Genomic DNA, 27,862 nt, shown 5'->3' on the forward strand with positions numbered 1-27,862 from the left:
CTGTGTATAGGATGTACTGTCCTCAGGTGGTGACGGTTTTGTAGGATAAGAGTCTGGGCTATTGTCAGACACTGGAGCATCGTAGAGGTCCCATGCATCGGGATCATCCTGACTCATTGTGGTATGAGCTGGTGAGTGCATCAGTGGTGGAGTTGTTGCTGGTGATGCATGTATTGATGGTGGTGGAGACGGTGGTGGGGTTGTTTTCTTTGCCACCTTTGCCTGTGGTTGCTTGTCCTTTTGTTGAAAGGCAAGTTTCCTTTTTATTTTGATTGGGGGAAGAGTGGTTATCTTCCCTGTGTCCTCATGAATATGAAGCCTTCTTTGTGTGTAGTCAGGCTCCACAGATTGAAGCTCCTCTCCAAATCTATGTAATTGGGAGGTTAATCCTTGTTCCTCTGTATAGGAACTAGTTTTCGGCTCAGAGGCTGGCTGTTTCGGAACCGAAACCTTTTCGGAAGTCTTTTTAGGCTCCGAAGAAACCTTCTTTGTTTTCGGCGTGGTGTGTCGGTGCCGAAATTCTTCGGTGCCGCTGTCTCTGTGCCGAAGTTTCTCGGAGCCGCTGTCTCGGCTCCGAGGTTGCTGTGTGGCGGTATCTCGACCGGAGTCGGATGACTTCGACACCAGCATGCCCTTTTTCGGTGCCTTGGATGGGTCACCTATTTTTCGGGTTAAGCCATGGCCTGTTGGCGGTGGCGTCCCCTTGGCTTTTGTAGACTTCTCGTGAGTCTTGATTTTCGACGTCTTACTCACGGTTTTGGTTGTTTCTTCGGCGTCGAGTTCTTCTGAATCCGACTCGGACGGAGAAAGCTTCTTCTTCCTCCTCGAAACGATCTTGACCTGTCGGCCTGGACGCCATTTGTAGTCTCCTGGCTCTTCTGTCTCTCAGCGTCTTCCTCGACCGAAACGCTCGACAGGCTTCACATGTATCCTCCTTGTGCTCGGGGGACAAGCACAAGTTATAGACCAGATGGTGATCCATATACGGATACTTGTGATGGCATTTTGGGCAGAAGCGGAATGGGGTCCGTTCCATGAGCCTTGAAGTCGCACGTGGCCGGGCCGACCAGGCCCCGACGGGGGATCGAAAAAACCCCGAAGGGCCACCGGAGCTCTTCAAAAGTCGGTGTCGATTTGTTCTAACTAACCCGATACCGAACGCAAACAATACCGATGTTTTTTTCCGAGATTGTAACTAACTTTCCGACCCGAAACACGGAGCGAAAAGGAACACGTCCGAACCCGATGGCGGAAAAAAAGCAATCTAAGATTGAGTCGACGCCCATGCGCAATGGAATCGAAGTGGGAGGAGTCCCTCGGTCTCGTGACTCGAAAAGACTTCTTCGAAGAAAAACAACTTGTAACACTCCGAGCCCAACACCAGACGGCGGACTGTGCACAGCATGTGTATCTGCAGCTACACATGCCATCGAATATATATATATATATATATATATATATTATGTATCTCTATCTACATATGTAGATAAGTTGTTAACTTAAACTACAGGCTGCCGGGGAGGTGGGAGGGTGCATGCGAATCTGCAGTGGAACATGCCATGAACAGATGTACACTGGTTAAGTGCCATTTTCCATTCGATAGCATGTGTAGCTGCAGATACACATGCTGTGCTTAGACTACAAAGCATTTAGTCCTCCCATAAAAGCGGTGGTTAGGCTGTAGGAGTTGAAGTTGTTTGAAATAATGTTCTGAGTACACCTTGACCTACTGTGGCTTGCTGTGTTGCTAAAACATCTACACCATAGTGTTTAGTGAATGTATGTGGTGTTGAACAAGTAGCTGCTTTTCATATTTCAGCCATTGGTATATTTCCTAAAAAAGCCATTGTAGCACCTTTCTTCCTTGTGGAATGTGCTTTAGGAATAACTAAGAGTTGTCTCCTGGCTTTAAGGTAGCATGTTTGGATTCATCTTACAATCAATCTTGCTAACCCATGTTTTGAAATGGGGTTACCAGTATGAGGTTTTTGAAAGGCTGCAAACAGCTGTTTAGTTTTTCTGAATTGTTTTGTTCCCTCTATATAGTACATTAGTGTAGGAAGTTGGCTCTGTATGTACTATTTCAAAGTAAGAAATAGCATGCACAGAGTCCAAGGGTTCCCCTTCAAGGTAAGATAGTGGCAAAAAGAGATAATTCTAATGCTCTATTTTGTGGTAGTGTGGTCGAGCAGTAGGCTTATCAGAGGGTAGTGTTAAGCCTTTGTTGTACATACAGACAGGCAATAAATGAGGAACACACACTCAAAGACAATTACAGGCCAATAGGTTTTTGTATAGAAAAATATCTTTTCTTAGTTTATTTTAAGAACCACAGGTTCAAGATTTACAAGTAATACTTCAAATGAAAGGTATTTCACTTAGGTAACTTAGGAACTTTGAATCAGCAAAATAGCATGTACAGTTTTGGCAAAAATGGCAATAAGCTATTTTAAAACTAGACAATGCAAATTTCAGCAGTTCCTGGGGAGTTAAGTAGTTGTTAGTTTTGCAGGTAAGTAAACCACCTACAGGGTTCCAAGTTGAGTACAAGGTAGCCCACCATTGGGGGTTCAGGGCAACCCCAAAGTTACCACACCAGCAGCTCAGGGCCGGTCAGGTGCAGAGGTCAAAGTGGTGCCCAAAACTCATAGGCTTCAATGGAGAAGGGGGTGCCCCGGTTCCAGTCTGCCAGCAGGTAGGTACCCGTGTCTTCGGAGGGCAGACCAGGGGGGTTTTGTAGGGCACCGGGGGGGGACACAAGTTAGCACAAAAAATACACCCTCAGCGGCACAGGGGCGGCCGGGGGCAGAGTGCAAACAAGCATTGGGTTTGCAATAGGTTTCAATGGGAGACTTCGCTCTTCAGCGAAGCAGGCAGGAAGGGGGGGGGGGGGGGGGGGCTCCTCGGGGTAGCCACCACCTGGGCAAGGGAGAGGGCCACCTGGGGGTCGCTTCTGCACTGGAGGTCGGATCCTTCAGGTCCTGGGGGCTGCGGGTGCAGGGTCTTTACCAGGCGTTGGGTTCTTAGAAGCAGGCAGTCACGGTCAGGGGGAGCCTCTGGATTCCCTCTGCAGGCGTCGCTCTGGGGGCTCAGGGGGTCAACTCTGGCTACTCACAGGGTCGCAGTCGCCGGGGAGTCCTCCTTGTAGTGTTGTTTCTCCACAGGTCGAGCCGGGGGCGTCGGTTGCAGAGTGCAAAGTCTCACGCTTCCGGCGGGAAACGTGTGGTCTTTATAAGTTGCTTCTTTGTTGCAAAGATGTTTCTTCTTTGGAGCAGAGCCGCTGTCCTCTGGAGTTCTTGGTCCTTTTAGATGCAGGGTAGTCCTCTGAGGCTTCAGAGGTCGCTGGACCCTGTGGAACGCGACACTATTGCAGTTTTTCTTGAAGTGGGGAGACAGGCCGGTAGGGCTGGGGCCAAAGTAGTCGGTGTCTCTGTCTTCTCTGCAGGGCTTTCAGGTCAGCAGTCCTTCTTCGTCTTCAGGTTGCAGGAATCTATCTTGCTTGATTCTGGGAGCCCCTAAATACTCAATTTAGGTGTGTGTTTAGGTTTGGGGGGTTAGTAGCCAATGGCTACTAGCCCTGAGGGTGGCTACACCTTCTTTGTGCCTCCTCCCTGAGGGGAGGGGGGCACATCCTAATCCTATTGGGAGAATCCTCCATCTGCAAGATGGAGGATTTCTAAAAGTAAGTCACCTCAGCTCAGGCCACCTTAGGGGCTGTCCTGACTGGCCATGACTCCTCCTTGTTTTTCTCATTATCTCCTCCGGCCTTTCCGCCAAAAGTGGGGCCGTAGACGGAGGGGGCGGGCATCTCCACTAGCTGGAGTGCCCTGGGGCGCTGTAACAAAGGGGGTGAGCCTTTGAAGCTCACCACCAGGTGTTACAGTTCCTGCAGGGGGAGGTGAGAAGCACCTCCACCCAGTACAGGCTTTGTTACTAGCCACAGAGTGACAAAGGCACTCTCCCCATGTGGCCAGCAACATGTCTGGTGTGTGGCAGGCTGGACAAACTAGTCAGCCCACACTGGAAGTCGGGTATGTTTTCAGGGGGCATCTCTAAAAAGATGCCCTCTGGGGTGTATTTCACAATAAAATGTACACTGGCATCAGTGTGCATTTATTGTGCTGAGAAGTTTGGTGCCAAACTTCCCAGTTTTCAGTGTAGCCATTATGGTGCTGTGGAGTTCGTGTATGACAGACTCCCAGACCATATACTCTTATGGCTACCCTGCACTTACAATGTCTAAGGTTTTGCTTAGACACTGTGGGGGGGGCATAGTGCTCATGCACCTATGCCCTCACCTATGGTATAGTGCACCCTGCCTTAGGGCTGTAAGGCCTGCTAGAGGGGTGACTTATCTATGCCATAGGCAGTGTGAGGTTGGCATGGCACCCTGAGGGGAGTGCCATTTTGACTTAGTCATTTTCTCCCCACCAGCACACACAAGCTGGCAAGCAGTGTGCCTGTGCTGAGTGAGAGGTCCCCAGGGTGGCATAAGACATGCTGCAGCCCTTAGAGACCTTCCCTGGCATCAGGGCCCTTGGTACCAGGGGTACCAGTTACAAGGGACTTACCTGGATGCCAGGGTGTGTCAATTGTGGAAACAAAGGAACAGGTTAGGGAAAGAACACTGGTGCTGGGGCCTGGTTAGCAGGCCCCAGCATACTTTCAAATCATAACTTGGCATCAGCAAAGGCAAAAAGTCAGGGGGTAACCATACTAAGGAGGCATTTCCTTACACAGTGCTCTTTTTATGTCTAATGTATGTAGAGCTCTTTCTGCCACAGAATCTGGCTGTGGGAAGAAGACTGGCAGTTCCACTGTTTGATTTATATGAAAAGGTGATACCACTTTTGGAAGAAATTTGGGGTTAGTTCGTAAGACAACTATGTTTGTGTACTTGTATGAACGGTTCTTCAATAGGGAAAGCTTGAATTTCACTGACTCTTCTCAATGATGTAATTGCGACTAGGAAGGCAATCTTCCATGTTAAGAATTGCATTTGACATGAGTGCATAGGTTCAAATGGTGGGCCCATATGTTGCATAAGCACTATGTTTAAATTCCAAGAAGGAATTGGTGGTGTCCTGGGTGGAATGATGCGTTTTAAGCCTTCCATGAAGGCTTTAATAACAGGAACTCTAAAAAAAGAACTGTGCTGTATATTTTGTAAATATGCAGAATTTGCAGTAAGTTGTATTTTTATGGAAGAGAATGCTAAATTTGATTTTTGTAAGTGAAGTAAATAGCATACAATATCTTGTATTGATGCTGTAAGAGGGGCAATCTGTTTAGACTGACAGTAATTTACAAATCTTTTCCATTTGTTAGCATAGCACTGTCTAGTAGTGGGTTTTCTTGCTTGCTTAATCACGTACATACATTCTGATGGTAGTTGCAAATACCCAAACTCTATGACCTCAGGAGCCAAATCGCCAGATTGAGTGTGTTGGGATTTGGGTGCCTGATCTGCCCTTTGTTTTGTGTCAACAGGTCTGGTCTGTGTGGGAGTTTGGAGTGTGGTACTACTGATAGGTCTAACAATGTTATGTACCACAGTTGGCGGGCCCACGTTGGTGCTATGAGTATCATATTGAGTGTGTTTTGACGCAATTTGTTGACTACAAATGGAATGAGTGGGAGAGGGGGGAAAAGCGTAAGCAAATATCCCTGACCAATTGATCCATTGAGCATTGCCCTTGGATAGGGGATGTGGGTGTCTGGATGCAAAGTTTTGTTATTTTGCGTTTTCGCTTGTGGCGAACAGATCTATGTTTGGTGTTCCCCATTGTTGAAAGTATTTTTGAAGTACTTGAGGGTGAATCTCCCACTCGTGAGTTTGTTGATGATATCTGCTGAGAACATCTGCAAGTTGGTTGTGTATCCCTGGAATGTATTGTGCTACAAGGTGAATTTGGTTTTGTATTGCCCATTTCCAAATTTTTTGAGCTAGGAGGGAGAGTTAGGACGAAAGTGTCCCTCCTTACATGTTTAGGTAATAAATGGTCATCATGTTGTCTGTTTTGATCAGGACATTCTTGTGAGTGAGAAGAGGCTGAAAAGCTTTGAGTGCTAGGAAGACAGCTAACAACTCTAAGTGATTTATGTGTAGCGGTTTGTGTTGGGCATCCCATTGTCCTTGGATGTTGTGATTGTTGAGTTGAGCTCCCCAGCCAATCATTGATGCATCTGTTGTAATTATGGTCTGAGGCACAGGGTCTTGAAATGGCCGCCCCTTGTTTAGATTTGTGGAATTCCACCACTGAAGGGACATGTATGTTTGACGGTCTATCAACACTATATCTTGAAGTTGACAGTGTGCCTGTGACCATTGTTGTGCAAGGCACTGTTGTAAGGGCCGCATGCTTAGTCTTGCATGTGGAACAATTGCAATACATGATGCCATCATCCCTAACATTTTCAGGACAAATCTGACAGTATACTGTTGACCTGTCTGTATCTGTGCGATTATATTTTGGAATGCTTGTATTCTTTGCGTATTACGGCTTGCTAGCGCCTTTCGAGTATTTAGTATTGCACCTAAATACTGTTGTATTTGTGCAGATTGTAGTTGCAACTTTTTGTAATTTATTGAGATCCCTAGCGTGTGCAGGGTTTGTATTACGTAATGCGCAAGATTTTGACACTGCGTATGACGGTTTGATTTTATTAGCCAATCGTCTAGATATGGAAAGACATGTATATGTTGTCTTCTTAGGTAGGCTGGGACTACCGCTAGGCACTTTGTGAATACCCTTGGAGCTGTTGTTATTCCAAAGGGTAACCCTTTGAACTGATAGTGCTTTCCTTGAATGACAAACCTGAGATATTTTCTATGTGCCCGAAGGATGGGTATATGAAAATATACAATCTTGAGGTCTAATGTTGCCATGAAATCGTGTTTTTGAAGTAGTGAGAAAACATCCTGAAGAGTTACCATGTGAAAGTGTTCTGACAGGATGTAAAGGTTGAGGGTCCCAAGATCTAATATTGGTCTTAGGGTGCCATCCTTTTTAAGAATCAGGAAATAGTGAGTAAACTCCCGTCCCTACTTGATTTTGTGGCACAGGTTCTATTGCTTGTTTGAGTAATAGAGATTTGACTTCTTCCAGTAACAGACTGATGTGTTCTGTGGATAATTTGTATGGTTTTGGTTGAATGATTGGGGGAGTTTGTATCAATTCTAGGCAATAAGCATTGCAGATAATTGATAGTACCCAAATGTCTGCGGTAATGTTTTGCCGATTGGTGTGGAACGTTTGTAGTTTTCCTCCCACAGGGGAGGTATGGAGTGGAAGGGGATGAAACGAGTCACTGTTTAGTGTGCTGTGAGGTTTGTTTGGAGGTCTGATATTTCCCTCTACTTCTGGGATACTGTCCTCTATATGTACCCTTAAAACCACCTCGTTGGTATTGAGGTTGGTTTTGCTTGCGGTGTGGATGCCTCTGCTGTTGGAGCTCTAAATCCACCTCTAAACTGAGGTTTCCGAAAGAATCCCCTGTATGGTGTGGTGTATAGCGCACCCATAGCTTTTGCGATGACTGAATCTTTACGCAATTTCTCAATTGCAGTGTCCACTTCTGGGCCAAAAAGTTGTTTTTTATTGAACAGCATATTTAACACCACTTGTTGGATTTTGGGTTTGAAACCCGAGGACCTGAGCCATGCATGCCTTCTTATTGTTACAGCAGTGTTGACACTCATGGCAGCTGTGTCTGCTGCGTCTAGGGCAGACCTAATCTGATTATTGGTGATGGCTTGCCCTTCCTCCACTATTTGTTGTGCCCTTTTTTTATGCTCCTTGGGGAGATGCTGAATTAGGTCTTGAATCTCAACCCAATGGGCCCTGTTGTATCTAGCCAACAACGCCTGGGAGTTGGCTATCCTCCATTGAGTGGCTGCCTAGGATGCAACTCTTCCCTGCAGGATCAAATTTCCTAGTCTCTTTGTCTGATGGGGGTGCATCACCTGATGACGGAGTTTGGCCTTTTGCTGGCAGCGCTTACTACTACTGAGTCTGGAGGGAGTTATTGAGTTATGTAAACAGGATCAGAGGGAGGTGGCTTGTATTTCTTCTCTATCCTGGAAGTAATTATCCTTGCTTTAACTGGCTCGCTAAAATTTGATCAGCGTGTTTTAGCATGCCGGGGAACATAGGGAGAGACTGGTATGTTGAATGTGGGCAGGAGAGTGTATTAAACAAAAAAATCGTCCTCCAATGGTTAAGTGTGCATGGTAACACTATTGTATGCTTCAGCCCTAGCTAAAACTGGATTGTAACCTGTACTACCCTCTGGTGGTGAAGGCTTAGAGGGATAGCAGTCTGTGTCGTTGTCTGGAATGGGATCTGGATCATAAATATCCTGTGGGTCTACATTGTCTTGTTGCGTGTCAAACCAATGTGATGGTGACTGCATTTATGTAGGACTGGTAGGAGGAGAGATATGCAGGTGTGGAGAGTGAGGAGGAGAATGAGGAGGAGAAAATTGAGGAAGTGGTGGTCTCCCCTTTGGCTTTGGCACTTTAGATGGAGGCTGTGTATTGTCCAATTCCTCCTGAAAGGCTAATTTCCTCTTAGGTTTCAGAGGAGGTGCTGTTAGCATTCTGCCAGTTTCTTTGTGGATATGAATCCTGGCTTGCCTTTCGTCCATTACTTCAAGTATTGGCTGTACCTGAGACTCCACTTCAGAGGTTTTGTGGCTTTCTTAGAAAGTCCATGCTCCTCTGTGTAACCTGCTCTTTTTGGTTCCGAAGCCGGCTTTTTTGATATAGAAAAAGATGGTGTAGTGGATGATCTCAGCTCCGAAAGGGATTTCCGAATTTGACTCCGAAAAACGCTGTTTGCTCGATTCAGAACTTTGTCGACTGATGGTTTCAGAGGAGTAGCCCTTTTCGGTGCCGAACTGGCAGTTTGGTCACCAGAGGTCTTTTTTCATGTCGAGCCATGGCCTTCCGGCAGTGGTGTACCCAAGGCCTTATATTCTGGTCTATGTGATGGTACTGGAGGCAGGCGTACTCATGTTGTCCTGCCGTAACCGGTCAGTCTTCCTCGGATTCCTGGTCGGAGTCGAAACTTCGAACAGAGACAGCTGTCTGCATGATCTCTTCATCTTTGACGTCAAGATGCTCAGAGCTTCTGGACGCCATCTCGAGCCTTCGTGCTGTTCTGTCTCGAAGTGTCTTTATAGATCGGAAGGATCGGCAGGCCTCGCAATTTTCTTCCCAATGATCTGGGGAAAGGCAAAGTTTACAGACGAGGTGTTGGTCTGTATAAGGGAATTTTGCATGGCACCGAGGACAGAATCGGAATGCAGTCCGATCCATAAGGCTTCCACGCGGTCCCGACTAGGCCAGAGTTGGGTGCGCATGCCCCGATGGGCGAGTAGAGATGTCTTTTCCGATGGTACTGATGTGTCGATAGAAGATGTAAACCCGATCGATACACTTCCAATGAAAATAAAGCGTTTTCAATGTTTTCTGAATCAAACTCTCGGAGCGAAAGGAAACATGTCCGAACCCAACGGCGGAATGAAAACAATCTAACATGGAGTCGATGCCCATGCGCAATGGAACCGAAGAAGAGGAGTCACTCGATCCCGTGACTCGAAAACACTTCTTCGAAGAAAAACAAGTTGTAACACTCAGAGCCCAACACTAGATGACAGAAGTATATGCACAGCATGTGTATCTGCAGCCACGCATGCCATCGAACATATAAATATATATAACAAAATGGCAAGGGCCCCCATTTATCTTTTAATGGAGTGCACCAGTGGGCAGTACTCTTCTAAAGGGGGTGTGGGCAGGGGGGGTGGTAGTTCTTTTCTACCGGTGCCAGCAACTGCATAACCTGGATTGAAGAGCAGTAGTCATACTTAGGATGGATGCCAACTTATTATGTGCTCCTGTTATCACAACACAGCTTTAATAACAGTACAGAAAAATAGACCACCACCGCCACTGGGGTCTCACTGATTGCACAGGTTGCAGGAGAAAAAGCAAAGGGCAGGGTGATAGAGCTTGAAAAGTCTTGAACAGAACTTTAGCAAAGACTCCAGAAATACTCATAATAGCTAGGTTAGCTGATCATGTCCTGTCTGGCTGATTAGTGAAACAGATGCTGCATTCAAATGACTTAAACACAAGGCTGACTGAAAAGGCTAATCATGCCGGAATTAAAGATATAAGCCTGTTACACTAAGCTCAGGAGATTTGTCTCATTTAGTAATTAGAAACTTCCTTTGTAATTTTTCCAAACAGTAGAAGAAAGTGTGAAAAAACACACACACACACACACACACACACACACACACACAAAGGGAAAATGCATTATAATCATGAGCATAAAAAACAAGAAATCTGGAAGATCTGCAGATTAACTCCCTACATTAGTCTAGATCAGAGATAGCACAGTAACATGACAAACCATAAAGAAGCATTAAAGGGGATTAGTGCAGTTCCGTTGGTCGGAACCATACCTTTTTGGTCCCGTACATGGCTTGCAAGAACTTCTCCTCTGCATCCAGGAAGCGCTGATCCAGGAAAGCTGACGCCTTGCGCACCACGTTCCACATCATGTAGTTGTTGAGGAGACTGCTCAGGAGAAGTTAAGGAGAGAGTGGTTGATGCGCTCTGTGCCTAAAATTCAGCTTGGGGACCACCATGGACCACAGTCTCCATCCGTGGTGGCACAAAGGTTACAGTAACAAGCCAGTCAAGCACGCAGCATGCTGTAGGGGAGCTCCAACGTGCACTGTGGTAATCGCCAGGTAAACCTCCCGAAGGCAAGTGTGGCCTAGTCTTCAGTTATCGAGCATCTCTCCACGTCAGTGACTTTAGAGCCAATTTAAGGCAGGTGAATGGAATAGCAAGGGTGTGGAACTGACAGACACTCACACCCGCAAACATGTGCGCCCACGCTCACACACACTTTGTGCTGCATTTAGAAATCTATTTCCTAGGAAAAACAGAATCTGAAACCCTCCCCTGGCCCCTTTCCGGAGATCAGTAAGTGAACTAGGCACTCTCAAGTAGCTCACCTGAAAGGAAGTGTAACAGACTGAGGTTGGGATTTGTTGAACAGTTTTAAAACAAAAGTTCAGAAAACTACATAAAATGTCCCCCCAAAAACATGCAGTTAAAAAGGTCAGTTACACATTCGCCACCCCCAAGAAAGTAATCAACAGAGGGTACCCAGAAGATTGGGTCTGACCGATCCCAAGATCATTACTGTGAAGGGGTAGACAGGAGCAAGAACTACGGCAGACAGCCTTTCCCACCCAGCCTCAACAGTTCATACTCGACCCCAGAATAGTGTTGTACAGCCGAAGGGCTCTCCTGTAGTAATGCAGAGCCATTATGTTTCATAGTGGCATCACCAGTTCTAAAAGCCACGTACCCAACTTGTTATCTCTTCAGACCTTCTCCCCTGCAAATCTGGCCTTACCAGCCAACCATACCTTTTGTCTGTAGAATTGATGAGTTCCGAGACCTGCACCAGATACTCTTTGGCATACACCACAACCGGCTCTGACTCGTTAATCTCCACAGGGCTAAAGACTGTTCTGAGGAAGGGCATCCAGTCTATGGCTGGCGCTAACGTCTGAAAGAGAAAGAGACAAAACTATTCTTCTCCACCAATGGTCAAGTATACATGAGTGGGGAAGCGTGAGGTGCATTTGGTGTGTTGACAAACATCAAGAAGAATATCTTCAAAACTACCTCTTCACTACCCGCGTACATGGCGTGTCAAACCACCAGGAGCCCTCAAGCAGCGAAAGCAAGGCAGGAGTATTCTTTGCACTACTCGAGTGAGGTTGTGAATATTATCAATGGAGGTCGGGGAGGCATGCTCAACCAATCATTATTTGCATAAGTGTTCAAAATGCTCAAATGGAAAGTGGAAAACCAACAGTTGATTTCTGTGTTGATTTAAAAGCAATCGAACCACTAATTAAGTTAATCAAATCAAAACGTATGTGTTCAGACAGGGTCGTCTACCCAGCACTTCAGCACTTCCTAGCAAGTGCACCTGGCACCAATGTGTTCCTCTCTGGTGAGTTAGGCTGCTGTGCATGACCTGTGGCTTTGCACTAATCTCTGTCGCATTTAATTCAAGAGCACCTCTTGCTCAGGAAAAGCCTTAGAATGTGCCAATAGTGCACTGCTTTGTGAACGGGATAGTGCAAAATACTAACTTCATTTCACACAAGGCATGATTGGGTCACTGCAGGTTTCGTTCAAAATGGGTTAAGAAACTGCAAGCACGGTGCACCAGACTCTGCAAGCAGTACACTGTGGGAAAGTGAGTAAGGAATGACAAAAGAAAGTGTGACTTGAGAGAAGGAAAAGACTGCCTTAGGAGAGCCTTGTGGCATCCTATGTGTTGTCTCATCAATTCCATAAGCCAAAGACTTACTAAGGCGCACATGGAATGAGGCGTGACAAGAGACCGCAAGCGAGCAGCTTTGATAACTGTCTAGGACAAAGCAAGCAATGTTTGTCTGACGGGGGTAGCAAGGCATGTGGGGACACAAAAGATGATACCCAGCAGGGTCGGCTCTAGGGTGGTGCGACTGGTGCCACCGCACTGGCAGCTGACTTCGGGTGGGGGGGGCGCCATGTTTGCAAGTATATTATGATTTTAAAACCACCTGCTGCAGCGTTCTTTGTCTACAACAATTTTCAGGCAACAATAAAAATGTCAAGATAATTCTGTTGATTACCGTTATGCTTGGAGATAAATTGGAGTTTTGAAGGGCACTGTTAAAAGATGGTGGTCAGGCAATCCATGGCGGATGGAGTCATAGGGGGTGGGGTGGGGGGGGGGGGGCGGGGGTTGCCAACAGGTACTCTTATGGACCAAGAACTGTATATTCTTAAGCTTGTGGTTGTGGAGTAGGACAGAATTATTTTCCATGCACAATTACTTCACTTGTCCAATGTTGTCTCATGATTAGAACATTATATTGTCAAAAATACATTTGGCTTGTTGCAACATACCATGGCAAAGATCCATACAAAAAAAAGTACCATTATAAAGAGAGCAAGTTAAACAGGTAAAGCAGGACCTTGACATGAGAGATTTGTCATGAGCAAGTTGCAGCGCCTGCATCATTATCTAAAACAGTTTAGGCTACGTTACTGAGGTGCATCAGAAGGCAGCCTCGGCCTCCAGAGACATTAGATCAACGCTCCAACTTGTAAATAAAGGCCTCTTCTATAGAGCATTAGTTGTATGGTGCTCCATATGTCCATAGGCAGCAAGATTTCTGCACGTCTGCCAAGTTACTGTCAATACTGCAAGTTCAATAAATCCTGCTTTCACTCCTTTTGCCAAAAAGTGTTTACGGCGCACGTTAATTCAATTCTTTTTAATTGTGTCTGAAGTCACCCAACAGCAGGTAGCCATAAAATGGTAGTTCTTCAATTTCTCCTCTCAATTGGCAGCTGTTGAAATTGTGTTGATTACCTCATGCTCGTTACTCCCAAGCGCAGGATGGTGCCAGAGATCCCAGAAGAATGCTGCTGTTTTTGCCCTCTAAATCCAGCATTTTCTGTCAAATTAGAGCGCAATTCCCAATTCCCACGCTCCTCAGGAAGCAATTAATCCATTAACTCCCGCAGATCAAGACATCTGGTTCGTAAAGTACCTTGGCAACCCAAATTGTTTTGATGTTAATCTATTTTCTAAACACGCTGCCTGCTCTGCAGCTGCCTAGCGGCTATGTATTAGATGCATTTCTGCTCCCATCTTCAATTAAACTGAACAATAAAGCATCACTATGACATCCATTTTAGGTCTATCGTAAGTGTATGACCTCTTGTATACTTTTAAGTGTACTTCTTCTGTGAGTTTCCCGCTATTTCATTTGTTAGTTTCAGTGCCATTTAAAAATCCTTGTTTGCTGGTGGTCAGTCATGCTTCTTTGTCCCTCCTCCTTCCGTGTGGGAGAAGGAACCAACTACTGTATCATTACGCTTTGTCCTGTTTATCTGGTCTGTAGGGGACTTTATTATTTTTATTTTTTAACTTGGTTTACTGCTCCTGTTGAGGGAAGCTTCCTTTTTCATTTGCAGAGCATTCGTCCTCTGAGCTCAGCTGTAAATAAGGCTATAAATCAGGCTGTTATTTTGGTCACATATTGTCATTGTGGGATCTCTGCTTACTCTCAGCTGCTTGGATTCCACCCTTCATTGGCTTGAATTTTCTTTACCAAGTGTGTCCGCCTGTGTGTTGAGAGCTAGGGCGAGGAGGCTGGTTGTAACTATTTATAGCCTTGGCAGCCAGCTGTATCAGGGCTCTGCAATCATTAGAGACAGTGCCCACTTCTGCTCCATACTGGGATCCCACTCGCAACGCCATCAGTGCACCTCAGTTCACACACTCCAAGCCCTCAGCTGTGCCAGTAATCCCACACATGCTGTCTGCGAGAGCACCTCAGTTCTTTTAGTCAGTACACTCTGCTGCTCCAGTACTGAGACTTCAGGCACAGCTCCATCAGTGCACCGCAGTTCTACTCATTTTCTTTCCTATACTGGGACCCCGCTAACATACAGTTCCATTACAGCAGCTCAATTCTAATATTCAGTCACACTGTCACACCAATATTGGACCCAAAAGAGCAAAACACAGCTCAGCCAGTGCACCTCAAGTCTAACATCCAACGTCACTGTTGATGGGAACCACCACAGCTCTGTCAGAATCCACCAAATCTAAGTCAGTGCACATTTCTTCTCATTACTAAGGCTGACGCACACGCTCTTCAGGACTCCGCTTCTGTGGTTCAGAGGCAATGCCACTCCCATACTTGGCCCCACTATCAGCTTCACCAGAATTCATAAATTCTAACATTCAGTGCACAATTCTTCTCATTACTAAGGCTCACACACACGCCCTTCAGGGCTCCTGGCTTCTGTGGTTCAGAGGCATTGCCACTCCCATACTTGGCCCCACTAGAAGCTTCACCAGGGCACCTCCAGGCTAACACAGACACTGGTGCGCCAATACTAGGTTCCACACATCGCTCCATTAACATACGTCACTTCTGACCTTGTGTGCCTGTTACTATTCCAGTACACCAGCCCACATACAACTGTCAGTGCACCTCAACCCTAACCTGCAGTGCCACATTATTCCAATACCAGGAATTAGACGGGCTTTGTTTCTCATTCCTCACCTGCTGCCCTTCTGTTTTTCCAGCATTGCGCCATGACACAACTCGGTCTATAACCCAAATCCTGATCAGAAGTGCCCCAATATTGCTGTATTGGGGTTCACATAGAACTCTGCTAATGTACCTCCTGGTGTTCAGCAGTGACCCTGCTGCTCCACCCCGACTTCTGTTTGAGGACGTGGGGGGCAATTAAATCTATTTTCAGCTGCCATCTTCACTTGGGAGGGTCTGTTTCACCTATCTGACTTTGTTCTTTCCTTTACTCTCAATGTTTTCTTTCTCCCCCATTGTCCTCTTTCCAGCTCTTGCAATCAACACGTAAACAGTTTCGCTCTTTCAACTGTTTATTTCTATTCCTCTCCCTTTTTTATTTCCCTCTTCTTGTTGCTACCTCCTCTTTCAAACTTGAAAAAACTTGGTTATTTCTTTCCTTGTTTTGACTCTTTTTCTTCATTAGGCGGTCATTCTTTAACTATTGTTCTCTTCCCTTCATTCTTTGTTTTATTTGCTATTTCCTTTGACTTGATATGTGTCCTTTCACTTTTGTTTTTATTTAGATCTTACTTCCTTCCTTCCTTTCTCTGGTGTTTTTCTTATCTTTATCTGTCAATTCATGTTTTACGATAAATCCCTCGGTTTCCAGTCTGTATGTGGTAACCACAAGTTACTTGTCGAGATCCAAATTGTCAAAGTGGTTTTCCCATTTGGCGTCTGCGGGAAATGTGTCAGTACGTACATGCCCTGGTTCTTTTGCTGCTCGTTTCTCTCACCATCTCTCTTTTTTTCTCTCATGTTTATTTTTCTCTTTCCCCCCCCCCACACTTTTCAGTATTTTTTCCTCTTTATCTTTTGTTCACTAGTTTCCTTCCCTTATTTCCTTTTGTCTCACACGTTTGCTCTATTTATTCTTAGTTGTGTTTTCATGTTCTTGTTCTCTCTTTCCCTTCTTTCTTTCATTTCTTTGTGACCCTTCAATTTCTTCATTTTGTTAGTTGTATTACTTTCACTTCTTTTTCTGCCCTATCCGCTTTCTCTCATGAGGCCTAGTTATCAGTGAAGCAACAGGTGCAGTGGCACCTGGGCCCAGAGACCTATGGACCTCACATAACTCCAATTACTGCTGTATATTCCCACCACATTTGCAGTCAATCAATCAATGGATTTATAAAAGCGCACTACGTACCCGTGAGGGTTTCAAGGTGCTGGCGGGGGGGGGGGGGGGAGGAGGAGTTACTGGTCGAAGAGCCAGGTCTTGAGGAGTCTTTTGAAGGCGAGTAGGTCTTGTGTCACAGGTTGGTGGGGAGGGTGTTCCAGGTTTTGGCGGCGAGGTAGGAGAAGGATCTGCCGCCGGAGGACTTTCTTCGGATGCGGGGGGACGACGGCGAGGGCGAGGCCAGAGGAGCGGAGCTGACGGGTGGGGGTGTAGAAGCAGAGTGTTGTTTAGGTAGGCTGGTCCGGTGTCGTGGAGCGCTTTGTGAGTGTGGGTAAGAAGCTGGAAAGTGATCCTTTTGTCCAAGGGGAGCCAGTGAAGGTTTCTCAGGTGGTGGGAGGTGTGGCGGGGTAGGTTTCGGATCAGTTGGGAGGAGGCGTTTTGGATGAGTTGGAGGCGAAGTAGGTTTTTTGCTGGGATGCCTGTGTAGAGTGCGTTGCCATAGTCCAGCCTGCTGTTGACGAGGGCCTGTGTCACTGCTGTTCTTGTTTCTGTCGGGATCCATTTGTAGATTCTGCGGAGCGTGTTGTAGCAGGAGGAGGAAACTGCGTTGACCTGTTTAGACAAGGTGAGGGAGGAGTCGAGGATGACGCCCAGGTTGCGAGCATGGCCGGTCAGTGTCAGTGGGGTTCCTAGTGCGGTGGGCCACCAAGAGTCGTCCCAGGCGGAGGGGGTGGATCTGAGGATGAGGACCTCCGTCTTGTCCGAGTTCAGTTTCAGACGGCTGTTTCTGATCCATTCATCAATGGATTTCATTCCCTCGTGGAGGTTGGTTTTGGCGGTGCGCAGGTCTTTGGTGAGTGGGAGGATGAGCTGGGTGTCGTCGGCGTAGGTGAGAATGTTGAGGTTGTGTTGTCGGGCTACTTGTGCGTGGGGGGCCATGGAGATGTTGAACAGTGTCGGGCTGAGGGATGAGCCCTGGGGAACGCCGCAGATGATGTCGGTGGCTTCGGAGCGGAAGGGGGGAGGCGGACTCTCTGGGTTCTGCCGGAGAGGAATGAGACGATCCAGTCGAGGGCTTTTCTTTGAATTCCGGTTTTGTGGAGGTGTGATTCCAGGGTGCAGTGGCAGACTGTCGAAAGCAGCAGATAGGTCCAGGAGGATGAGGGCTGATGTTTCGCCGTTGTTCATTTGGCGTCTAATGTAGTATGTAGCGCCAAGAAGGGCGGTTTCGGTACTGTGGTTTCGTCTGAAGCCAGACTGGGAGGGGTCTAGGATGCCTTTGTCTTCGAGGTGGCTGGTTAGTTGTGGGTTGACGATTTTTTCAATCACCTTTGCTAGGTAGGGGAGCAGGGAGATGGGTCGGAAGTTCTTGAGGTCGTTGGGGTCTGCTTTGGGCTTCTTGAGGAGGGCGCGGATTTCGGCGTGTTTCCATTTTTCTGGTAATGTCGCTGTTTCAAAGGAGATGTTGATGACCTTCCGTAGTTGGGGGGCGATGGTGGAGTCAGCTTTGTTGTATACGTGGTGGGGGCAGGGGTCTGACGGAGATCCTGAGTGGAGGTAGTTCATGATCTTGCGAGTCTGTCGTTCACGTTGGTCCAGGAGGTCAGGTGGTGTGTTCGGGGGTGGGGTATGGCGTGGGAGTGGCGTCAAAACTGTCGTGATGTCGCTGATCTTCCGGTGGAAGAAAGTGGACAGTGCGTTGCAGAGTTCTTGGGATGGAGGGATGTCATTGATGTTGCCGCTGGGGTTGGAGAGTTCTTTCACAATGCTGAAGAGCTCTTTGCTGTCGTGTGCGTTGTTGTCCAGGCGGTCTTTGAAGTGGGATCGTTTGGCTTGTCTAATGAGTTGGTGGTGCTTGCGGGTGGTGTCTTTGTGGGCTGTGAGGCTGTCAGGTGTGCGTTTGAGGAGCCATTACTTTTTAAGCTTCCAACAGTCGCATTTGATATTTAAGAGCTTGTCTGTGAACCAGGTGGCTTTTCTTCTGGCTTGGTGGTCGGTGGGTTTTTTGAGTTGCGCGAGGGTGTTGGCGCAGTCGTTGATCCACAGGGTGAGGTTGTTGGCGGCGGTGTTGGTCGGTGGAGGGTTCTGGACGAGGGCGTTGGTGAGCTGGTCTTCCGTAACTTTGCTCCAGCATTGGCGGGGTGGTTGTTGGGTGCGATGGTGCTCGGTATGTTTTTTGTAGGTGAAGTGGATGCAGTGGTGGTCGGTCCAGTGGAGTACGGTGGTATGGTTGAAGGTGACGTGGGCACTTGAGAAGATGGGATCAAGCGTGTGGCCGGCGATGTGGGTTGGTGTGTTGACGAGTTGTCTGAGGCCGTGGTTGGCGAGGTTGTCGATCAGAGTAGTGGAGTTGGTGTTGTTGTTCTCCAGGTGGAAATTTAGGTCCCAGAGAAGGATGTAATCCGTTGAGGTGAGTGCGTGGGTGCTGGTGAGGTCGGCGAGGGATTCGCTGAATGGTGCTCGTGGTCCATGCTGTGAGGACTGGGAGCATGCTGTGGTGCGGCCGGGGTTGAGGGCGTTGAGTTGGTCGGCCGTGTAGCCGCGTCTGGAGATGCAGGGGTCTCGCAGACCGGGGGGGTGAGGGTGCGCTGGGCGCGGTCCAGGCGCAGACAGGCTTGCCTTTGGTGCACCAGCGTCGCAGCCGCACCGCGGCTGCCATAACAGGAGGGGAGGGTGGGTGTGGCAGCTGGGAGGCGTGAGGGCTAGTCCTATGAGAGGGCTGGGGCCGCAGCAGCGGGAAAAGGGAAGAGGAAAACGGTGTGGGAGGCGGGAGGGGCCGCAGTGGCAGGGGAAAAAAGGAATGAACGATGAGAGAACGAGGGGGTAGGCGGGAGGGGCCGCAGGGGATGCAGCAGCAGGGAAAAAAGGAATGAACTGTGAGAACGAGGGTGGAGGCGGGAGGGGCCGCAGGGGACGCAGCGGCAGGGAAAAAAGGAATGAACGGTGAAAGAAGGAGGTGGGAGGGGCCGCAGGGGACGCAGCGGCGGGGAAGCAAAAGCAGCAAGGAAACGGTAAAGGCGGTAGAGCGGAAGGAGGAGCGGGGAGCGACCTACCTGCAAGGAGGGTCAACTTGTTTATTTTTAAATCTTTTTGCTGCCATTTATCCAAATGCATGTCTATGGCTGCATCACACGTCATTTTCTAGTGAAGTGTTACTAGATTTCTTTAATATCACACCTACCATCATTGTGGTGAAAATTTGAAAAAATGTAAGCGTATCGGAGAATAAACGTTCGTAACTTTAGAAATTTAGGTGGTTAAGGACAGCTTTTCTCGCTACAAACTTAAGGTTGTCTTGTTGGTCAACTGCATCGACCAAGTGTAAACTGTGGGTCAACACCCGGCAAGTGCCGCCCAGCACAATGATCATTGGGACTATTATGACATCGAGATTAACACAGGCACAGAAGCTCAACGTTCCAGTTTCAAATCTTCTGAATCATAAGGCTGATTTTCTAAAGCGTGGATAACTTCGCTCCATATTTTGGCTATGGGACACTTCTGCACACCTCTGGCTTCCTCCCTTCTCAGTGCTTCTTCTTCAAGCCTGGCCAACTGCTGTCTGATATAACAGTAACCCACCCTGCCGTGGACGTACACAGGGTGGACTCTCTACTCAACATCTTATTAGGTGATAGGTACGTATTACGGAGATAATTAAGTAGCGTAAATTAAAATATAGTGTTCCTAGAAATTGGAGTGCATGAGGGAATGCATTTTCTTTGCTTATGGCTTATTTCTTCCCCGAGATTGGATTCCCAGTGAGTCTTAACCTTGCCGAGGCCAATGTCTCAGTATCTTTAGTGTTTTACAGAGCAAGGTAATCAGTTTACGGCCAGTCTCTATTGTAAATGGCACCTGTAAGATGTTATGTTGTAGGGTTCTTCTACAATCGCATCTCAAATGCCCTAACACACAAACATCACAGCTCCATGGGTTAAAAACTGCCCAGGTGGAAAACCATACTCTGAAGTCAGGGTCTCCAACGGATAATCTCCCTAGCCAAGTAGGAATACCAAGCAATGAGATTTCCACCACAGTCCATTGTGTTGTTTGTTTAGTGGCAAAGAAATTCTCCACGTGATGGCACCCAACTAACGGCATGGCCTGGGGATATAATTGGCAGCATAATATTTTGTTTTTTTGTTTTTTTAAATGCAGCTCATCCAGCATTTCAATACTATGTTATGGAACAAGGTCTGTCCCACTTCCAATCATTTCCTCTAAAGCAATGCTATGAAAGCCACCTGACAGGGTTCCTTGGCCAGGAATCCAATCTCAACCATACAGTTACCATCCAGCGATCTATCCACTACAGCTGTACTGCTAGATAATACAATTTCTAATCTGGTGCATCTACGCTGCCCTCCGTTATAGGCCTCTGAAGTAACTCTAGGGAGGCTAAGTCCCTCACCTGAGAATCTACCTATTTAAACCAATTCATCAGCAACGAAACCGGTAAGTTTATAAAGAAAGAGTAATCTGGGAAGAATAATCAGTTAGGTAAGGAGCAGTCTCACCATAAGGGGTAACTTACAGGATCTCCAGAAAGCCACATTTCCCTTCTATGACCACAAAGTAATGCCCAAGTTCCCTTACCCGAGGCACTCCACATTATGATAAACAGTTTCCCTCAAGTATTTGAAGGATGTCACTCCACAGTTTACCAAAGCCAGGCAACTGTCATATGGAGTGAGGGGGGATGCACACTTTTTGGACCAATTACTGGGAAGTCCCAAAGGTTTTCTGTAGGAAGTTGGCTCTGTATGTACTATTTCAAAGTAAGAAATAGCATGCACAGAGTCCAAGGGTTCACCTTAGAGGTAAGACAGTGGCAAAAAGAGATAATTCTAATGCTCTATTTTGTGGTAGTGTGGTCGAGCAGTAGGCTTATTAGAGGGTAGTGTTAAGCATTTGTTGTACACACACAGGCAATACATGAGGAACACACACACTCAAAGACCATTCCAGGCCAATAGGTTTTTGTATAGAAAAATATATTTTCTTAGTTTATTTTAAGAACCACAGGTTCAAGATTTACAAGTAATACTTCAAATGAAAGGTATTTCACTTAGGTAACTTAGGAACTTTGAATCAGCAAAATAGCATGTACAGTTTTCACAAAAATGGCAATAAGCTATTTTAAAACTAGATAGTGCAATTTTCAACAGTTCCTGGGGGAGGGAAGTGTTTGTTAGTTTTGCAGGTAAGTAAACCACCTACAGGGTTCAAAGTTGGGTCCAAGGTAGCCCACCGTTGGGGGTTCAGGGCAACCCCAAAGTTATCACACTAGCAGCTCAGGGCCGGTCAGGTGCAGAGGTCAAAGTGGTGCTCAAGACGCATGTGCTTCAATGGAGAAGGGGGTGCCCTGGTTCCAGTCTGCCAGCAGGTAAGTACCTGCGTCTTCGGAGGGCAGACCAGTGGGGTTTTGTAGGGCACCAGGGGGGGGGGGGGGGGGGGGGGGGACACAAGTCAGCACAAAAAGTACACCCTCAGCGGCACGGGGGCGGCCGGGTGCAGAGTGCAAACAGGCGTCGGGTTTGCAATTAGTTCAATGGGAGACCCAGGGGTCTCTTCAGCGAAGCAGGGAGGCAAGAGGTGGCTCCACGGGGTAGCCACCACCTGGGCAAGGGAGAGGGCCACCTGGGGGTCACTTCTGCACTGGAGGTCGGATCCTTCAGGTCCTGGGGGCTGCGGGTGCAGTGTCTTTACCAGGAGTCGGGTTATTAGAAGCAGGCAGTCGCGGTCAGGGGGAGCTTCTGGATTCCCTCTGCAGTCATCGCTGGGGGGGCTCAACTCTGGCTACTCACAGGGTCACAGTCACCGGGGAGTCCTCCCTGTAGTGTTGTTTCTCCGCAGGTCGAGCCGGGGGCGTCGGGTGCAGAGTGCAAAGTCTCATGCTTCCGGCGGGAAACGTGGAGTCCTTTTAAAGTTGTTTCTTTGTTGCAAAATTGTTTCTTCTTTGGAGCAGAGCCGCTGTCCTCAGGAGTTCTTGGTCCTTTTAGATGCAGGGTAGTCCTCTGAGACTTCAGAGGTCGCTGGACCCTGTGGAACGCGTCGCTGTTGCAGTTTCTCTTGAAGTGGGGAGACAGGCCGGTAGGGCTGGGGCCAAAGCAGTTGGTGTCTCCGTCTTCTCTGCAGGGCTTCAGGTCAGCAGTCCTCCTTCGTCTTCAGGTTGCAGGAATCTATCTTGCTAGGTTCTGGGAGCCCCTAAATACTCAATTTAGGGGTGTGTGTAGGTCTGGGGGTTAGTAGCCAATGGCTACTAGCCCTGAGGGCGGCTACACCCTCTTTGTGCCTCCTTCCTGAGGGGAGGGGGGCACATCCCTAATCCTATTGGGGGAATCCTCCATCTGCAAGATGGAGGATTTCTAAAAGTCAGAGTCACCTCAGCTCAGGACACCTTAGGGGTTGTCCTGACTGGCCAGTGACTCCTCCTTGTTTTTCTCATTATCTCCTCTTGCCTTGCCGCCAAAAGTGGGGCCGTGGCCGGAGGGGGCGGCATCTCCACTAGCTGGAGTGCCCTGGGGTGCTGTAACAAAGGGGGTGAGCGTTTGAGGCTCACCGCCAGGTGTTACAGTTCCTGCAGGGGGAGGTGAGAAGCACCTCCACCCAGTACAGGCTTTGTTACTAGCCACAGAGTGACAAAGGCACTCTACCCATGTGGCCAGCAACAGGTCTGGTGTGTGCAGGCTAGTAAAACTAGTCAGCCCATAATGGAAGTCGGGTATGTTTTCAGGGGGCATCTCTAAGATGCCCTCTGGGGTGTATTTCACAATAAAATGTACACTGGCATCAGTGTGCTGAGAAGTTGGATACCAAACTTCCCAGTTTTCAGTGTAGCCATTATGGTGCTGTGGAGTTCGTGTATGACAGACTCCCACACCATATACTCTTATGGCTACCCTACACTTACAATGTCTAAGGTTTTGCTTAGACACTGTAGGGGCATAGTGCTCATGCACCTATGCCCTCACCTATGGTATAGTGCACCCTGCCTTAGGGCTGTAAGGCCTGCTAGAGGGGTGACTTATCTATGCCATAGGCAGTGTGAGGTTGGCATGGCACCCTGAGGGGAGTGCCATGTCGACTTAGTCATTTTTCTCCCCACCAGCACATACAAGCTGGCAAGCAGTGTGTCTGTGCTGAGTGAGGGGTCCCCAGGGTGGCATAAGACATGCTGCAGCCCTTAGAGACCTTTCCTGGCATCAGGGCCCTTGGTACCAGGGGTACCAGTTACAAGGGACTTACCTGGATGCCAGGGTGTGCCAATTGTGAAAACAAAAGTACAGGTTAGGGAAAGAACACTGGTGCTGGGGCCTGGTTAGCAGGCCTCAGCACACTTTCAAATCATAACTTGGCATCAGCAAAGGCAAAAAGTCTGGGGGTAACCATGCCAAGGAGGCATTTCCTTACATTTTCAAAATCCTACTAGGAGATGTAAAGTTGGTGGAAGGCCTACCATACCGTTTTTTTAATAGAATAACGGGTCATCAGGGTACAGCAAAATGGTGTGAACTCTCCCGCAAAGAGCTGGCCCTCATCTATTCCTCAATCCTAACCACTGTGCCAAAGAGTTCAATTGCACCGTAAAAATAAATGGGAGATAGTTGACAGCTGTGCCTTGTTCCCTTAATTCATTGGAATTGTCTAGAAATAAAGATTCAAGTTTTTACTTCGGCCACAGATTTAGAGTACAGCATTACAGTCCAACTGGCCCAATCTCTCCCCATTCCCACACAACACATTACTGAGCTGAGATAACCCCACTGTAGCGTGTTCAATGCCTTTTCTATGTATACAGAGACCACAACTGCTCCATGTTGTTTAGCTGATGACCTCTTGTCAAGGAGCCTATAGAACCTCAGAGTGAGAGTTGCATTACATGTGGGGATGAACTGATTCTGGCCCACATTTATTAGGGTGGACAAGAAGGGTACAGCCTATTAGCTAGTATTTAGCAAAGCATTTTGTAGTCAAGGTCAAGAATAATGAGCGGCCTGTAGGGGGCTGCTTCCCATTTCGACCCATCTGGTTTGGCCAGAGTTACGATTGGTGCCCCTCTAGTTGAGGTGGAGAGCTCCCCACATACCAGCATGGCTTTGTTCTTCTTAGCAAGTTGAGGGACAAGGTAAATTGCATATGGCTGACAGAACTCTGCAGATAGCCCATCAGTAACCAGATTTCTGTCCTTAGCCAAATGCTCGATTACACTTTAATCTAATTTCCAGTGAGCCATTGACCAACTTAATTTATGAGTGACAGCATTCCTCCCTTTTACAAGGTGTAAGTCCACACACAAAGTAGTTCCCTCAAGTGCCAAGGACTTCAATGGCAATGTGTGCATTTGAAATCAAAGACATTTTTGCATTTAGGCAATGTTTTATAGATTATTGCTGGGGAAGCTACCAGACCCTCACCAAACTTAAGTAAACACCACAACAAAACAAGCACTGGTAAAGCCAAGAGGTGGGCAGCCGATACCAGATCAATTGACTTTGCCAACGTAATATCCCCTGCCAGTTGGCAGCCAATTGCACCTCCCATCCATCAGCAAGTTATCCCTACTCGGCACCTTATAATTTACATGGTCGTAGTTGAAAAATGCTGAACAGTGCATATTTCAACTGTGTCAAAAAGGAGCTACTTACAAAACTTATGATGGTCAGTGTAAGATGTTATTTTGCAGATAATAAACCCTGCCCCACCATGTGTAACCACCCTTGACAAGATCAGTGCCTGGCTCTTGATTTCCCTGATCTGACACAATTCAGACAGTATTATTTTGTTCAACTATCAAAAGCAGGCTGCCTTCATGCTCGTAATGTTCGTTGATTTAATTTACTTACTGTCTGTACTTTGTGCGCATGCAAGTCCCTATGTAACATAATGATCCATATAATAGTCCAAGAGAAAACCAGCAAATGAGGAAACTCAGTGAATGGTGACTAAAGTCAGCTGAGCTGTAGTAAACAACAAGGGCCACAATTTTGTCCTTACCAAATAAAAAATGCCATGCGGCAATGGGTTTTTCAAGTTTGGCAGTCTCGTATTTTATATTCACTAACCAGGATACAGTGCCTCCTGCTTATAAGTGTAGACCCTCCAGATAACCTACATGGTCTGGGAATGACCCAGATAAAATCCTTTGTCTTAGTTGTGGGCCAAGCTAGCCTGGGAATCCAGAATGGGTTCATAGCTCAGAAAGTTGCCCAGGTGGCATTTTTGTTTTATTTTTCTTGGTGGCACAAGGTGCCAAGGTTGGAACTTGGTGGCACAAGGTGCCAAGGTTGGAGCTTCTTAGGAAACTGGCGTTTCCTAAGAAGCAACCTTACAAGAAAAGATAGCAATCCCCGAGAACCATGCCACTAAGAAGGAATGAAATAAAACAATGAATTCAACAAGGTTTTGGGACGGACAGAGAAAAATGGGAGAGCCTGAAGTCCACAAAGAGTCTGTGAATCATGAGGAAAGAGGGAACACACCAGCAGGAAGGACCTGGAAAACATCGGCTGCCACATTGTTTTTGCGACTTCCAAGACTACTTGTACTCTCAGTCCCTGGACCTTCACGTGCACTTCAGCGGTCTCCCTTGGACACAGTCACAGTACAGACAGGGTTTGCACGGGTAGTGAGCGAGGGCACCGCTTAAATGGTAAAGCACCCCAGAAGCCCTTCGTGACTGTCACAAATGGAGAAACAAACAACTGATGCATCCTATTCAAATAGTATTTTATAGTGAAAACCAGAGAATGGTTTTGTAATTTATTGGTCAAACAAAAAGTATTTATTCTCACCAAGCTACTGTGTGATAAGCGACAACGCTGCAGCTTAGTTGACATTACAGGTAAATTTAAATTTTGAGTTCGACCTACAAACAAAACATAGGCATACTTGTCCAAAGTATGTAAACCCAATGATGATAATCACACCTCAGTGACACTATAAAAGTGACAGCCAGTCCGAGAAAACAACCATTGGCAAAGCCAATGGGTTCAACGTTCACCAGCAGCCTACTGGCTTAACTGACGCTAGTTTATGTTGTTATAGTTTTTAAAAATGTTTATTATTGGGGAAGCTGCCAGGCCCTTAAACTTAAAAATAAAAAAATAAAAATAATAACATTGGATTAATGCAAAAACATTCTTTGCTCTCAAACAGCACACCTTGCAATGACAACTGAGGGGACTATTTTGTGTGCAGAGATGCTCCTTGTGAAAGGGATTAAGCCCTTCACTCATAGTGAAGTAATCCAATGGTTACTGTGGACTGACCGCCGCCTCTTGTTGTGTGCTTAAGTGGGAAGAACTAAAATGGTAGCACACCAATGTAAGAAGAGGGCAGCTGGCTAACAGCCACTATAAGTAATGTTATATAATTTTAGGAAAATCAAAGGTCTTGGCCAACGCTAGGCCTAAAATGGCTCTATAAGCTAAAGAAACCCGTGTAACCCTTTCCACTCCTTGCAGGGAAAAGGCAACTCCTATTACATCCATAACACAGTAAAACGCAGCATCAGAGATAAAACATCCATTTTCTATTACTCAAATATGAGGCTTCCTCAAGTTTTGAAGTCAATAAGCAGGATCAATGGGTCACCAAGATTTTGCAGGATCGTATGACGATGTGGGAGGCATATTTTAGAATCTGTCTCAAATAACTTGTTTAAATAACTCGGTGAAATAGTTTCCTTTGAAGCACACTTTTTCAACCATATTTGTGAAATTAAGATGCCATTTTCTCTATTAAACTGGCCCCACCTGCTATCACTAATAAGTTATTAAATCAAGCAATATTATGCAATTGTCGCCACCAAGAGCCTCCAGCAGCTCTCAAAAGTCAGTACACCACATTCACAAGCATCAGTATATTGCTAGCCTCACACTCCCCTGCCCCAGACCTTAGGAACCCTTGGAACGTGAAAAAGGTATCTTAATCTCTTATAGATTAACAAATACCCCAAAGATAACCCGAAAAGAATATCATTACTTTGTGTTCCCACATATAGTTCCAGGTTAACTATGTTCCTGGATGCAAGGCCAAGGTAAACACTCAGTTAGGATTAATGCTAGTATCCTGACCGGTTTCACACTGTTCAATACTGTGGGGCCAAGACTTTGTATCTCAGTGCCAAAGTAACACGCTGCCCACGTTCTTTCAGCCACAATGCCATGATAATGCCAGGTCAGCAGGCTCACAGCACCATGATAATGTTAAGATCAATATGACTGTGCCAAAGTTTAAAGTGATGCATGAAGATCAAAAAAATCATACTGCTGTATAACAAAAGTTTAAATCGGCATATAGAATGCAAGGCTATGCTGGTAATAACACAAATTGCAACTCTTCTGCAACTCTTGCCTTTGCAAGGCATGTTGGTGTTTTTTCCACACCACTGACTGAATGCAGCTCTTCTTCCGACGTGGGACATTGAATGCATCACCTCTGGAACTCTTCTCCTGCTCCTGTGCTGCATAGCAGACTCCTGGTCTTCACCGTTGACCTTGTCCTGCATCTCCAGAAGGGTGGGTAGTA

General features: G+C 46.9%; 1 protein-coding gene across 2 annotated transcripts in view; it reads right to left on the minus strand.

Moving 5' to 3' along the window:
* Positions 1-27,862, minus strand: part of ECE1 (endothelin converting enzyme 1) — a 355,802-nt gene that overhangs the window by 96,561 nt on the left and 231,379 nt on the right. For both annotated transcript variants that reach the window (XM_069240079.1, XM_069240078.1), the window contains 2 exons: positions 11,458-11,600; positions 10,477-10,591 (listed from right to left, as the gene is read on the minus strand). In XM_069240079.1, coding sequence (XP_069096180.1) covers positions 10,477-10,591; positions 11,458-11,600 — 258 coding nt within the window. The remainder of the gene's footprint in view (positions 1-10,476; positions 10,592-11,457; positions 11,601-27,862) is intronic.

The sequence above is a fragment of the Pleurodeles waltl genome, chromosome 6 (assembly GCF_031143425.1).
Source record: "Pleurodeles waltl isolate 20211129_DDA chromosome 6, aPleWal1.hap1.20221129, whole genome shotgun sequence".
Lineage (NCBI taxonomy): Eukaryota > Metazoa > Chordata > Amphibia > Caudata > Salamandridae > Pleurodeles > Pleurodeles waltl.